Source organism: Drosophila yakuba, chromosome X (genome assembly GCF_016746365.2).
Source record: "Drosophila yakuba strain Tai18E2 chromosome X, Prin_Dyak_Tai18E2_2.1, whole genome shotgun sequence".
Classification (NCBI taxonomy): domain Eukaryota; kingdom Metazoa; phylum Arthropoda; class Insecta; order Diptera; family Drosophilidae; genus Drosophila; species Drosophila yakuba.
Window position 1 is genome coordinate 832,500 of NC_052526.2, and position 12,818 is coordinate 845,317.

Consider the following 12,818-nt stretch of genomic DNA (forward strand, 5'->3'; position numbering starts at 1 on the left):
AGGGACTTGTGACGTGACTGTGACTGCGCAGAAAGTTTTATTCATCAAGCTGATAGCGTCGAGCGTTGTTTAACAACAGTCAGGGGAGCTGGGCGGCAGGAAGGGGGCGGGGCGCTGTAATGGAGGGGTGATGTTCCCGGAGAGGATGAAGCGACAACAATTCTTGGGCCAAGAGTTATACACTGCGAGAGCAGCAGTTGCTAATGAATGCAGTTTATAATACTCGGCGTAGTTTTCAAAACAACTTTTGACGGGTAAAAGTCTGGAGATCAGTGGAAATGCACACAAAATGCGCCGTCATGTGCAACTCCACCTCGGCAGCTTTGGCTCTAATCCACACGTGTGATTTCTTCGAGTGTGCTTTATCGCACAGATATATTTTAATGGGGTCTCTGCTGGGAGTGAGCAGTCCCGTAAATACCTGCTGGTCAAGGGCGACAGAGACGGAGACAGGGCTTTGAAAGCAGATAGAGAAGGCAAAAGTGGATACAGGATACTGGATGCCAGGAGGTTGGGGATAATTTACGCCTTAAAGTTTTGCATTTCTCTGATATTGTTGGAAATATAATTTTAATTAAATTCGAGAGTTTGCTCTCAGTCAACAAGAGCAACACCAACAGCTCCTTTTAAAGTAGTTTAAGGTGCTGAGCAGCGTGTTGCAGGTTGCAGCTGCACACTGAACACTAAACACTGCACACTGCACACTGTGCTCTGCAACTCATCTTCAACTTTAATTAAATGTATTGTTTTTCTATCCACCGTACAGAGTCGGGTGTGTGTGTGTGTGTGCACGTATGTGTGTGGGTGTGCATTCTTTTCACACGCTTCATTTGCCTCCTCAACCACCACCGCCCCCCGCATCCCTTCTTCCCTCGGAGATCGCCGTAAAAGTTTGCTCAACTTTTGTGTTTGGGGCCACATGCTTGACGCACACTTCTCCAACCACATAGTTCGGCAAGCATGGGCGGGGCAGGGGGGTTTTCAGGGCACAGCCACAGCAGCTTTCAGGCAAATAGGTTCTTTCCCTCTAAGCTGCAAAAAGAACTAATGGGAACGAAGGCAGGTCCTAACCTGAATACTGGCTAGCTAAACATCTTGCCCATATCTCGTGTACTAGAAACTGGTGCAGTTCTTGGAGTATAAATTGAGTTGGAAATATATAGTTTTCTGCTGCCAGGAATCGCCTCAAGCCGTTCCTAGTAAGCTGACGCGTGCTGTATAGCAAACACTTTGGTGCGTTTAAGAGTGCGCCATGCATCGCGATGAGTTTTACGGTAGTCAACATGCAATTGCGCGATGCTCTTCACTTTTGCTAACTAACAACTAACACAGAACATGGGAAATCCATTGGGTGTCCGGAAAAGGGGGCGGTCTCGGTCCAAAATGGGCGTGGCAACCGAGGAATAGGCTGCACGCTGCTTGGCAAAAGTTTGCCAGCTGCGCCAAGTTCTAATGAGCAAATTCTTTTGGGCAACAAAAGTGAGTTGAGTTTGGCCTGCAAATGAGAATGAAAAAGCGAAAGGCTTGGAGAATGTCGAGGAGAAACTCAAGGAGAAAGTGCGGAGAATTCCCTGGCAATCCGAGCTTTGGCCAACCAACTTTTCTCTTTTGCAAGCTCATTTCTCTTGTATTCTGGCAATTTGTAAAGTGCTTCGAATGCTCCGCATTTTCAAAACACATTTCGTTTTATTAAAGAAATTATATTGGAATTATTTGTGGAATAGAATACTTGTTCGATAGTAGAAACTTGTTTGCTTTTCTCCGTGTATCTGTATCTGTATCTGTATCTGCAAAGGCAAAGGCACAAATACGCGCACTCTTTTTCACATTAAGAACTAGATTTTGTTCTTAACCGCTTTAATTGCATTTCTTTGGTTTCTTTCTGCCATAATTTCCTCTCAAGCCGCCTTCTTCCCTTTCCTTATGCCAACTGTCATCGTGATTTCATCTTCTGTTTCATGTCGCTGGGTGATTTCCTTTAGTTTTAATCTATTCGTAACGTACAAAGAGTGCGCACCACACCTTAACATTTCTTTAGCTTTCTTTTCCGGTTAATTTCCCATCATCTTATTGCCATTGCTTTCCTTTGCACTCTTTCTGCCGAGGGCAGTACGTTCTCGTTTCTCGTTTCTCATTTCTTATATTTTTTTTTTTGGCATCCCTTCATACATAAATTCCATCTGTAATCTGTCCTATCTATTCCATTTATCTCTATTTATTGCCCGCCTTCACTCGCCTTCTTCTTGGCGTTCTTACCCTTTCGCCGCTTTCCTCTTCGATGGCCTTTAATCTGCTCCTTCATCACTGATAGTTTCGTTCATTCCATTTTAATTCGTTTCTCATATAAAATGTCTTACTTTAAATCCCACCCCAGTTCAGTTCTTCAGTTCCTCAGTTCTTCTGACTGCCGACTACCGACTACCGACTCCCGATTTCCTTCTCCAGTGCAGCTGATTTTCCCCTAGCCAGTCGCCACGCCCCATACCTCCTTGCCATCCTCGCTTTTCATTGTATCTGGATGAACTTCTTTACGGTTGCTTCCTCAACTTTCCTGCGCTTATCTCCATCGCAAGCCAAGCCAAGGCTGCTCCACCATTCCATCTGGCCCCGTTTGCGGTGGCGAGTCGCCTCCGCCAGAAACGCCAGAACCGCCAGAGCCGCCACCACCTGGATCGCCTCACACCAACCACATTCCACCCACGAACCGCCCACATTCCACCCACGTAGCGCCCCTCGTTGGCCTTTCATTCGCTTTCATTTCAGCTTGTCTAGCAGCAATCCACTCGGAGGATGCCACAATCTGTCGTCAGCTCCTGCTGATTCTGCTCCTGCTGATGCGTCTTCATCCTTGTACGCAACTCTGTGCAGTCCCTGGTCCTCCTCCAAGTCCTTGTCTTGTTCTTGTTCTTGGTCCTGATCAGGAGCAACATCAGCATCGGCTCGCTGGGAAAAATGCTCGAATCTATTAGCGTGTATTTATCAGCCACATATTAATATCGTGTCTCACATCAGCCAAATACACTCACGTTTTATATCGCAACAAGGGAGCTAGGAGAAAGGGGCTTAATAATACAATTAATTATATTTTTAATTGGAAAAAAACAATCTTGTTATCGATTCGAAGATTTCTCCTTAAATGCCCACCACTTTTTGGCGCTTTGTTCGCTCAATGTGACTCAAGAAGAGCTCGCATCGGCATCAAACCACAACAAATTGCAAAAAGCATTTCCATGCGACTTACTTACATTTCTTTGTGGCTCCTGCGAGCTGCTTGATGTCGGTTGCCAGTGCTCCAGATCCTCCAGCGTCGGTCTTGTCTGCTCCTGCCGCACTTGTCTGCCCCACTTAATGCCTATTTATTGCCCCTTTAATCTGCTGCCTGCAAGGACTCCAGGGCGAACCGAAATCCGGGACGCATGTGGCATGAAGCATGCGGCACGAGGCATGAGGCATCGGCCATTGAAGTGAACGGACGACGCTGGAGATGGGAGATGGGAGCGCCTTGCTTGGAATTGAATCTTCGGCATTCGGCATTCGGTGTTTGGTGTTCGACAGTTTAACAATTATGCTAAGCACCAGCTCAGCAACGTCCTCAGCTCAGACAAGCTCACATGTGTTCACACAAGTGCAAACAATTATCTAATTGATTTTGGTATTACAAAATTTGCCCAGATATTCGATTTGAAATCATTTGAATTAACAGCTAAACGCTTGCATCTCTTTTCCAATTACACATGCAGAAATATCCACTTCTAGTTCTTGTGGTACTTGGAGATGTAGGAATTTAAGGCATTTTCCTCAAAACAAAAAAAAGAAATTATCATGCCTTTGTCTCATAATTAGTCATAGAATTTTCAGAAGAAGAGGTAGCCGTTTATAATACTTTTAATTTATTTTAACAATGTAAATGCCATTTTTGTATCTGTATGTAAGTGCACTACATAAATTCATATCCACTGTACTTATACAACTGCGTAAATTTGCAAATACATTTGCCTGACATTTATGTAATAGATTTCAGCGATTCATCAAATCGAATTCAGTTGCAGTGGCAATTTCTTCGGCGACTTGCTCTCATTGCTCGAGAAAATTCGACAATTTCATTAAAATGTTACACACAGCTCAAGAAAAAGGCGGCAAAAGGAGGCATTAAGGGGTTAAGGGGTTAAGAGGTTGGGGTTTGGGGGTTGCAGAGCCAAGGAAAAAACCAATATCAAATATTTAAGCACTTCAAACTGCTCGTTTGCACTTGCCAAAACAACTACGCAAAATTCGAGGCGACGACGATGGAGCTGCAGATGGAGCCAGACGATGTCGAGATGCTGAGATGCGCAGATTCGGAAGGAGTTCAAGTGGAAGAGGCCGACAGGAGCAGGATGAGGGGTTCCAGGACTGGCAGCAAGGGGAATGCCAGTGCGCTTACCTCTAATGCATATTTTTAGGCTAGATTGGGCAATTCTCCGCTTTGAGCTGCCAAATTTCGAACGTAGAGCAGGTTTTTCTGAGCTTGGGATGCAATTTGATAATTATCGCCAGATCCTTGGACAAGGAATTTCAAAGCTTAGATTGCCAGCTGTAAGTGGAGTTTTATCTTAAATTATTTGCTCTTATCTATGGGAAATGGGAAAGTGGCATTGGCAAATGCTATGAGACAGTTAATTCTAGGCATTCATGTAGACAGCACTTCGAGTTGCAAGTGGTAAAAGGATGGCGGGGAACCAAGATATGGGCCCGCACACACATGTCACGCGAAGGACGAAGGATAAAGGCTGAAGGATGAAGGAGGAGCCTCTGTTTCTGTCTGCTGCTGCAACTTATTCTTTGGTGGTTGCCAAGCAGTTGACTCTGTTGCTGGCATTATCAAAAATTTTATGTTCGCCATTATATTATATTTCCTTAAGTTGCAAATTAAACCCCCTCAAGTGCAGTTGGCCTCTGAAGACGTATAGCTGCACTGCAAGAACCGATTCGTCACTTTCTCTGGATATTTCAATTAATATTAGGAGCTCTTGATGATTATAAAAGTGGCGTTTGCAATTGTGTTTCCTTTGAACTGGACGAGTTTATGATTTTCGTTGATCAATGACGTAAACTATAAGTGAGACCAGAGATTAATGAAGGCTATGTGCCAACCAGAGTTGTCACCTCTTTATGATAACTAATCATTATACTAGTTTCACATTATCAATTAATTACTTCACCCGCCATGAAAACTTCGTGATAAAAACAATGGCATGTCACATTTCAAAACAAAAAAGGGCAAACAATAGTGTACGCGAAGGTACGCATTATTTTATTATTTTGCACTGTGTCCTGGTTTGTTTAACAAGAACAGGACTCAGAAGTCAGGCTCAGTCGACTTGAGTTGCCGTCTCAGATGGAGCCAGAGAATTCGAGTCCTGCTCGTTGAAGTGACCCACTTTCTGGTCTTTGACTAAGGCAGAACGACGCCAGTAGAAAGGACGGATGAAGCCCCCAAAGAAATCAAATGGAAGAGTTGGGCTACACAAAGCCAAAGGCATCAGCATCAGCATCAGCATGAGCATGAGATGAACCGACGACCAGCTGAAGTAAAGGCCAACAGACGAGGGCCAAGCACGACGGAAGCCCGAAGGTCCTCGGCTATCCTGCCACTCATCGCCAGGATATCGTGAGTGTGCAGCAGCAAGGAGCAATGAGTGAAAGCTGCGCTGCAAGGACTCTGTGGTGAGTTCCGCTCCCGCTCGACGACGTCCTCTTGTGCCCAGAAATGAATGCGAAGCTTCAAGCCAGGCTTAAAGCTGTGCTGTTACAGTTATTAATTAAACCTGAAACCATGTTTTTCAAGTTCAGGGAGTCCTTGAGGATGTGGAACCAACATTTCATGTTCCCCAAATGAGGAATTTGCGTATTCTAGTGCCCAGAACTTGTTGGCTAATGCGAGTAGAAACCGAAATAGAAATAAATTTAACAAGTTTTTAGTCTCTGGTGCAAATCACTTTACTTAGTCATCTTAGCTCTCGGTTTCGGGTCGAAACAGAGTCGGCTCCGCTTTCGGTGCTAGCACAGTTTCTGAAGACATTGCAGCCCTTCTCAGACACTTTGTAAATCCCTTACGTTTTCGATATTTTAAGCTGCGTCGTCTGCCTGACTTCTCCACTTGGTTTTGGTGCGGATTTGGACTCCAGCGGGGGATGATCCGAGTTGTCTTGCCTTGTCCCTTAGAACCTCCCTCCCTTAACCCTTAAATGGTTGCCACTGGCACACGGACATGACAATTGTAAGCATCAGTGTGTGCGTTTGTATCCTGGGTGTGCGTGTGTGTGTGCTGTGTGTGTGGGTGTGCGTTTGAATGTGGCTTTGTGTGCGTGCCAGCGAGTGTGGCTGTGTGGCGCGTGTTTGTTTTTCTAAGTTCGTTTGCTGCTGCTTCTGTTTCTTTGCACTTAGAAAAAGGGAGAATGCCTTTACTTCCAGCAGAGAAATACCTTTCCTTTATTAGTACAAAAGTTGTTGAAGCTTCAACATTTTTCATACGTTCCTCAGCGCAACCAAATGTGTGCCTCTTTGACACTGCCTCAAAACTCTCTTCTCTCTTGGACATCTGTAGGTGACCAGCATTTTTGGGTCCTTAGAAGCGAATATTGTATCAATTCACATGCAAGACTTCTCTGTCGGTTGATGATGCCTAAAGTTGATGCCCTTAAGCTGGAATATTCCTGGCGGAACCGCTTTTAAAAACGCTTTTAGCCTTCAAGTTTGCTTGGCAATTTTCTGGCAATTTTAGGAACATTTTTGCTGAGCGTACTCCCACTAACAACTCAGCGTTAAAGTTTTTGCGGTAATGGCGCTCTGGGACGTCGACGGATGGTCTGATGGACTGTCACGGGGAGGGCGGAGGGCGAAGTGGGTGGTACGGAGGGATTGTCCCAGGCATCTCTACATCTCACCAACTCAGCTTCCCGCCATCCCGCTACCCACAAGCCGCATACCACATCCCCGCACCCCGCGCACCGGGAGGAGAAACAGCAGCCCATTAGGCGAGTGCGTATTACTTATGTAGCCTGTTAACTTGCCTCTCGATTGTTTGCCCCTTGCCGCAAGAGCTAGAAATGTACGCTTTTTTCCCTTTTCCCGCTTTCCCCGCTTTCCCGGCTTTCTCGGGTGCGCCTCTCGTTATCCCCCGCTCGTGGAATAATTTTAATTGAAATTACGAAAAGGCGAAATTACACGCCGCCCCAAAAACCAGCAGGCATATCTATGAATTTATATGTATGTATATCTTGCTACATATCTATGCTGGGCTGGACTAGTCTGTTTGGGGATTGCGGGCCTAGGCTATAGACTCTCGCCTGAATTATCATTTTAAATCATTTTGTGTGCGACCACAAAAGTATGCAAATAAAATGCCGCAATACATTTGCGGGCCATTTACAGGGTACCACAAAATGGGAGTGACCAGCATATAAGCCACCAAAATCCGCTCATGGCGCCGACTGCATATTTGTTTTGGCGACACAAGGACAAACAATTCAGTTCCCATATTCGCATTGGAGGAGGCTGAATGGCGCGGCTTTAAAACACTCGTGAAATTCGAGACTCCCTTTGCGCTTCGGTTTTTAGACTGATTTTTCGAAAGCAAAAAAGCCAAAAAAAAAAATGACAGTATTATTATTTCCTGTTTTGGTTTAATTAAAACATTAAAGAATATACTCGTATATCCTGCATGTTTATTTTTGGAGCTATTCTCCAGCCTCTCCTCTTCGCCGGCTCCTTTTTTCTAGAATGCCGTAGTTCCGCTGAGTGTCCGCAAGTCCGCAAGTCCATCTGTCCGTTTTGTCCATTTTGTCCGTTTGTCTGCGCTGCTCCATCTTGCGCTTTGTTTTTATACGGCCGCTTTGTTTTGCTCTTTTTATGAAAATTATTTCGTGCATTCTGGCCTATAAAGCGAGAGGGCCGTAAAAAGCGGCACTCGGAATGAAAATCGCTTGGCAACTAGACCAGGGATCCTTCGCATTTCCAGTGGTGCTGTTGGGGATGGTGGGGCTGCGGGAGAGCGAAAAATGAACAACTCGAAACTGAATAGAAAAAATGTATCACAAAATGGAAAGATAAAAATAAAATTAGTTTTAATAAAGTCAAAAAGCCACAGGAAGCGTACTGCTGGGGAAGATGCCACAATGGAAGTTAAATTTGAAAAGCAAATGAAACAGTGTGTGCATAGCAGAGGAATCGAATTAAATGTGGGCGATGAAAAACACACACACACTCTGAAATTAAAGCAGAACAACTAGGAAAAATGAGAAATTATTAAACAAACCCAAAGAGGAGACAGAGTTTATAACCGACCAACGAGCTCCGAGAAGTGTCACCTTAAAGACTTTCACCAAAAGTCTCCAAAAAATCCAAGAAATGCAATAAATGTAGGCCAATCGATGAAGCAGAACTTTAGCATACAGCATGATGAACGATGCTTCGATTGTGCTCGAAGTGTTTACAGCGAGACATTAACTTCTTGGCCCCGAAACACAGGAAAAACAGAGTATCGGAGAAAGTGCTCTTATTTGAGCAGGCCATTCCCTGTTTGAGCAACTCTTTATAACATTCCATCGATTGTCTGGCTGCCAAAGTGAATGACCGACTGGGTCCGGGCGTGAGTTAGTGGATGAGACTAACTAACCGAAGCGAAGCCTCTGTGGACCCTCTTGTTCACATATTTGTATATAACTAACTAGCTACGCACACACCGCCGCACACATCAAGTCCGTGGAGTGCTCCACAAATAAGAAGGGAGCCATTTCGTTAAGCGTTGTTGTCTCGTTCCGCTGCTGAGCCCTCTGCTCCGAGGCTCCTCATCCTCATCCTTGCTCCACTCCTTGCTCCACTCCTTGCTCCACTCCTTGCTCCACTCCTTGCTGACTCCCAGCCCATCGCAGCATCTCGCGTCTTGCACTCGAAAAATCTGTGCAGGTATTGTAGACAGGATTCTGGATTGTGATTCTGGAGTATTATATTTCAATTGATATGCCACGGGCGACTCAGTACAATGGAGTGACAAGCTGGAAACTAAAACCCCAATTACTTTGGTGTTTTCACCATTTTTTTCTAAGTGTGTGGAATATTTACCACTTTTTGGCTTTTCCCCGTTTCGGTTCCTGTTCCTGTTTGCCAAGCATGTTTGCATGCGTGTGTGCGTACGCTTTGTTACTCTTACTCCATATCCATATCCATATATACTAGTATGCTGGCAATTTTCTAAGCCAGCATCGTGACCATTTGACAAGGCCTAAGGATCTTGGCGACGAGATGTCAGGCGGAAGAGTTGAGTTATACTAATAAGACACACAACTGCCACAAGCAGCTCTAAAAGTCCAGGAACACCGAGGGAAATCCGCCGTTCAGAAAAAAGTGGGCGATGCCCAGTCAAGTGTTGAAAACCAAGTGCACCCGGCGAAATAGCAATCGAAATCGAATAATTGTGTAAAAAATTATAAAACTTCTACCCTGAAATGGATTACAATTGTAGTTAAATATATTAACAAATAGGGCCCGTTGAGCTAATTGTTTCTGCTAATTTCAGCATCAATAGAGCACTTGCCTGGCAGAACACTTTGAAAAATGACTCGAAACCGAGGGCAATTTGCTAGTTCGTTATGTGCATAGCATCCAACTTTTCGCCCAGTGCAGCGCTGAATGGGTGCTTGGCATTTATAGTGTGACTGCTCTGGAAAAAGCTTTGTGCAACAATGGACCAGGTCCGCGAGCTGGGGGCGAGGATCGGAAGGACTCGGCGGAGCGGAGTCCTGGCCACTTTGACTGCACCCATTCAGCACAAGCTGCTGCCGCGATTGTTGGCGGACTTAACGCAGTTCGCTTTATGGCACGCCAGTTGACTGCCGGAGTCGGGTTACTGCCTCATCCGCTGTCGCCTCTGCACCGAGAGAAATACGCAGTTGAGCCCGAGGACATGTGAGAAAAAATGGCTGCATGCTGCTCGACTTGCTTCTGACTTATAGCACTGCTAGTTAACTTCGCCCTTTGGCGCCCTTCCTCTGCAACAAGGCAGACAAACAACGGAGGCCCATAATTCCGAGCAAAAAAAAAATTTCAAAATACTTATACGAGTATATGAAAGCCTGCTGCTCTCTGATGCGGATGCCACTGCAATTATTTCCCAGTGCGATAGTAAATGCAAGTGCTGTGACCCAAGACGATGGCGATGGCGATGGCGAATCGGATTGGATCTGAAATGCTTAAGCTGAAACGGCTCTCGGCGGGCACTTGGCTCCCGCTCCTCGGCCCGTTGTCGCCGTCAGATGCAGTTAAGTATACAATTATTAATGGCTGCACTGCTCGTGCCCTGAACCCATTTACCTCTAAAAAATGAATCTAAGGCGATTTGACCCTTCAACCGGATCTAGAGCACTGGTGCTTGAGGAGCAGATTCTGCGAGAATACTCAAACCAATTCGAAATCTTTACTTTGCGATGGCAATCTCTGTGGACTCGACTGTTTTGCTTCTAATTCTCTTGGAAATGTTTCATCTGAAACCCTAGACGCTAGAGTTGCCACCAATTATTCCCAGGCCTTGTGATAGTTGGAAAACATCCATCGCTAGAAGTAGCTCGCTCATTGTACCTGGTAACACTTTCAAAGCGAAACCTTTTTTGACAACCAGCCAGCAGCTAAGCAGCAAAAAGTCGCAGAATGCCTGTTAACAATATCTCGGGAATTAAGCTCTCCAGTGGACCGACGCATCTCAGAAGTAGGATCCTTGTGCGAAACCTACCGACTTGCACCCGCCACGAGCTAGCTAGGCTCTGCATACCATTCGGCGAAATCCTTGGCTCGCTGGTCCTCGGAAACCACGGGTTTATCCAGTTTGCAAGGGAGAGCGACGCCAAGACCGCCATACAGATCCTTGACCAATCCATCTTCAAATCGAAGCTTATTCTAGTCTCGAGTGCCAGCTTCCGTTCCCTCAGGGAAAATAACATCACCTTTGGCCCCGCTGGAGGAGCATGATCGAGTGGCCTGATGATGACGTTGTCGTCGTGACTCAGCAGTTTCAAAAGCTATGACGAGGAAGAAGAAGAACAGGGTGACAGTCCGGTAGCAGAATCACGCAAGAGGAAGACTTAGACGCAGGGCAGGAACGAGAGAGTCGACACACAAGGACAACGACGAGGATGACAAACAAGCCAACAAACTGACTACAAGAAGAACACACCAACTCTCTACAAAATGAACACATCAATAGGCCAAATATTTTCGGCCAATTCACATAATCACAAAAATTCAAACAATAATAAAAATTCTTAAAACTTTGCCCTCAAGTCGGCCTTTTTGATTTAAACTTCGCCACTGCCCTCAAAAATGGCGGGTGATGGATTTCTCTTCTGTGCTCCGCGGACCAGATGCTATCTTTGCTGATCTATATCGCTGGCGAGGATTGAATTGGCCATCTAAGGCGATTTGAACCTTCAACCGGATCTAGAAGCAGATTCTGGGAGAATACTCAAACCAATTCGAAAGCTATACTTTGCGATGGCAATCTCTGTGGACTCGACTATTTTGCTTCTAATTCTCTTGGAAATGTTTCATCTGAAACCCTAGACGCTAGAGTTGCCACCAATTATTCCCAGGCCTTGTGATAGTTGGAAAACATCCATCGCTAGAAGTAGCTCGCTCATTGTACCTGGTAACACTTTCAAAGCGAAACCTTTTTTGACAACCAGCCAGCAGCTAAGCAGCAATAAGTCGCAGAATGCCTGTTAACAATATCTCGGGAATTAAGCTCTCCAGTGGACCGACGCATCTCAGAAGTAGGATCCTTGTGCGAAACCTACCGACTTGCACCCGTCACGAGCTAGCTAGGCTCTGCATACCATTCGGCGAAATCCTTGGCTCGCTGGTCCTCGGAAACCACGGGTTTATCCAGTTTGCAAGGGAAAGCGACGCCAAGACCGCCATACAGATCCTTGACCAATCCATCTTCAAATCGAAACTTATTCTAGTCTCGAGTGCCAGCTTCCGTTCCCTTAGGGCCAGTAAAATCACCATTGGCCCCGTTGAAAAGGAGGAGCATGATCGAGTGGCCTGATGATGACGTTGTCGTCGTGACTCTGCAGTTTCAAAAGCTATGACGAGGAAGAAGAAGAACAGGGTGACAGTCCGGTAGCAGAATCAGGCAAGAGGAAGACTTAGACGCAGGACAGGATCACGAAGAGGAACGAGAGAGTCGACACACAAGGACAACGACGAGGATGACAAACAAACCAACAAAACTGGGAAAACTCTTCCTCGCTCTACAAGAAGAACACACCAACTCTCTACAAAATGAACACATTAATAGGCCAAATAGTTTCGGCCAATTCACATAATCACACAAATTCAAACAATAATAAAAATTCTTAAAACTTTGCCCTCCAGTCGGCCTTTTTGATTAAAACTTCGCCACTGGCCTCAAAAATGGCGGGCGATGGATATCTCTTCTGTGCTCCGCGGAAAAGATGCTATCTTTGCTGATCTATGGCGCTGGCGAGGATTGGATTGGATTCGCGTTGCCCGCTGGCTAACTGGCGACTTTCCGTTTTATTTGGCTTTCAACTTTCAACTTTTCGGCCAACTCGCATTATACGCTTAATAACGGTCACATAATTATGGAGATTTTCACGTGGCCCACAGCACATTGCATTGACAGCGGGGAGGGGTGGGAAATGCGGAAAATGCGGAGAATGGGGAAAGCCGCTCCGAGCAAAATGATGATTATATATTTTGACGTAGTCTTAAGTGAAACAGGGAAACCCCAGCTCCGTATAACTTAAGTCCGCTCCAAAGCG

The 12,818-nt window shown here is 45.6% G+C and overlaps 2 protein-coding genes across 2 annotated transcripts; both read left to right on the forward strand.

Moving 5' to 3' along the window:
• The first annotated feature begins 10,515 nt into the window (after positions 1-10,515).
• LOC6523868 lies at positions 10,516-12,399 on the forward strand. The gene has a single exon (XM_043207132.1). It carries the CDS (start codon positions 10,684-10,686, stop codon positions 10,999-11,001), a length of 318 nt encoding a protein of 105 aa, XP_043063067.1. The 5' UTR covers positions 10,516-10,683; the 3' UTR covers positions 11,002-12,399.
• On the forward strand, positions 11,744-12,399 carry LOC6523869. The gene has a single exon (XM_002099706.4). It carries the CDS (start codon positions 11,744-11,746, stop codon positions 12,077-12,079), a length of 336 nt encoding a protein of 111 aa, XP_002099742.1. The 3' UTR covers positions 12,080-12,399.
• Positions 12,400-12,818: the final 419 nt, after the last annotated feature.

What these genes read in the sequence shown, in the direction of transcription:
- LOC6523868 (XM_043207132.1), top strand. Translation starts at nt 10,684, where the DNA reads ATGCCTGTTAACAATATCTCGGGAATTAAGCTCTCCAGTGGACCGACG.
- LOC6523869 (XM_002099706.4), top strand. Translation starts at nt 11,744, where the DNA reads ATGCCTGTTAACAATATCTCGGGAATTAAGCTCTCCAGTGGACCGACG.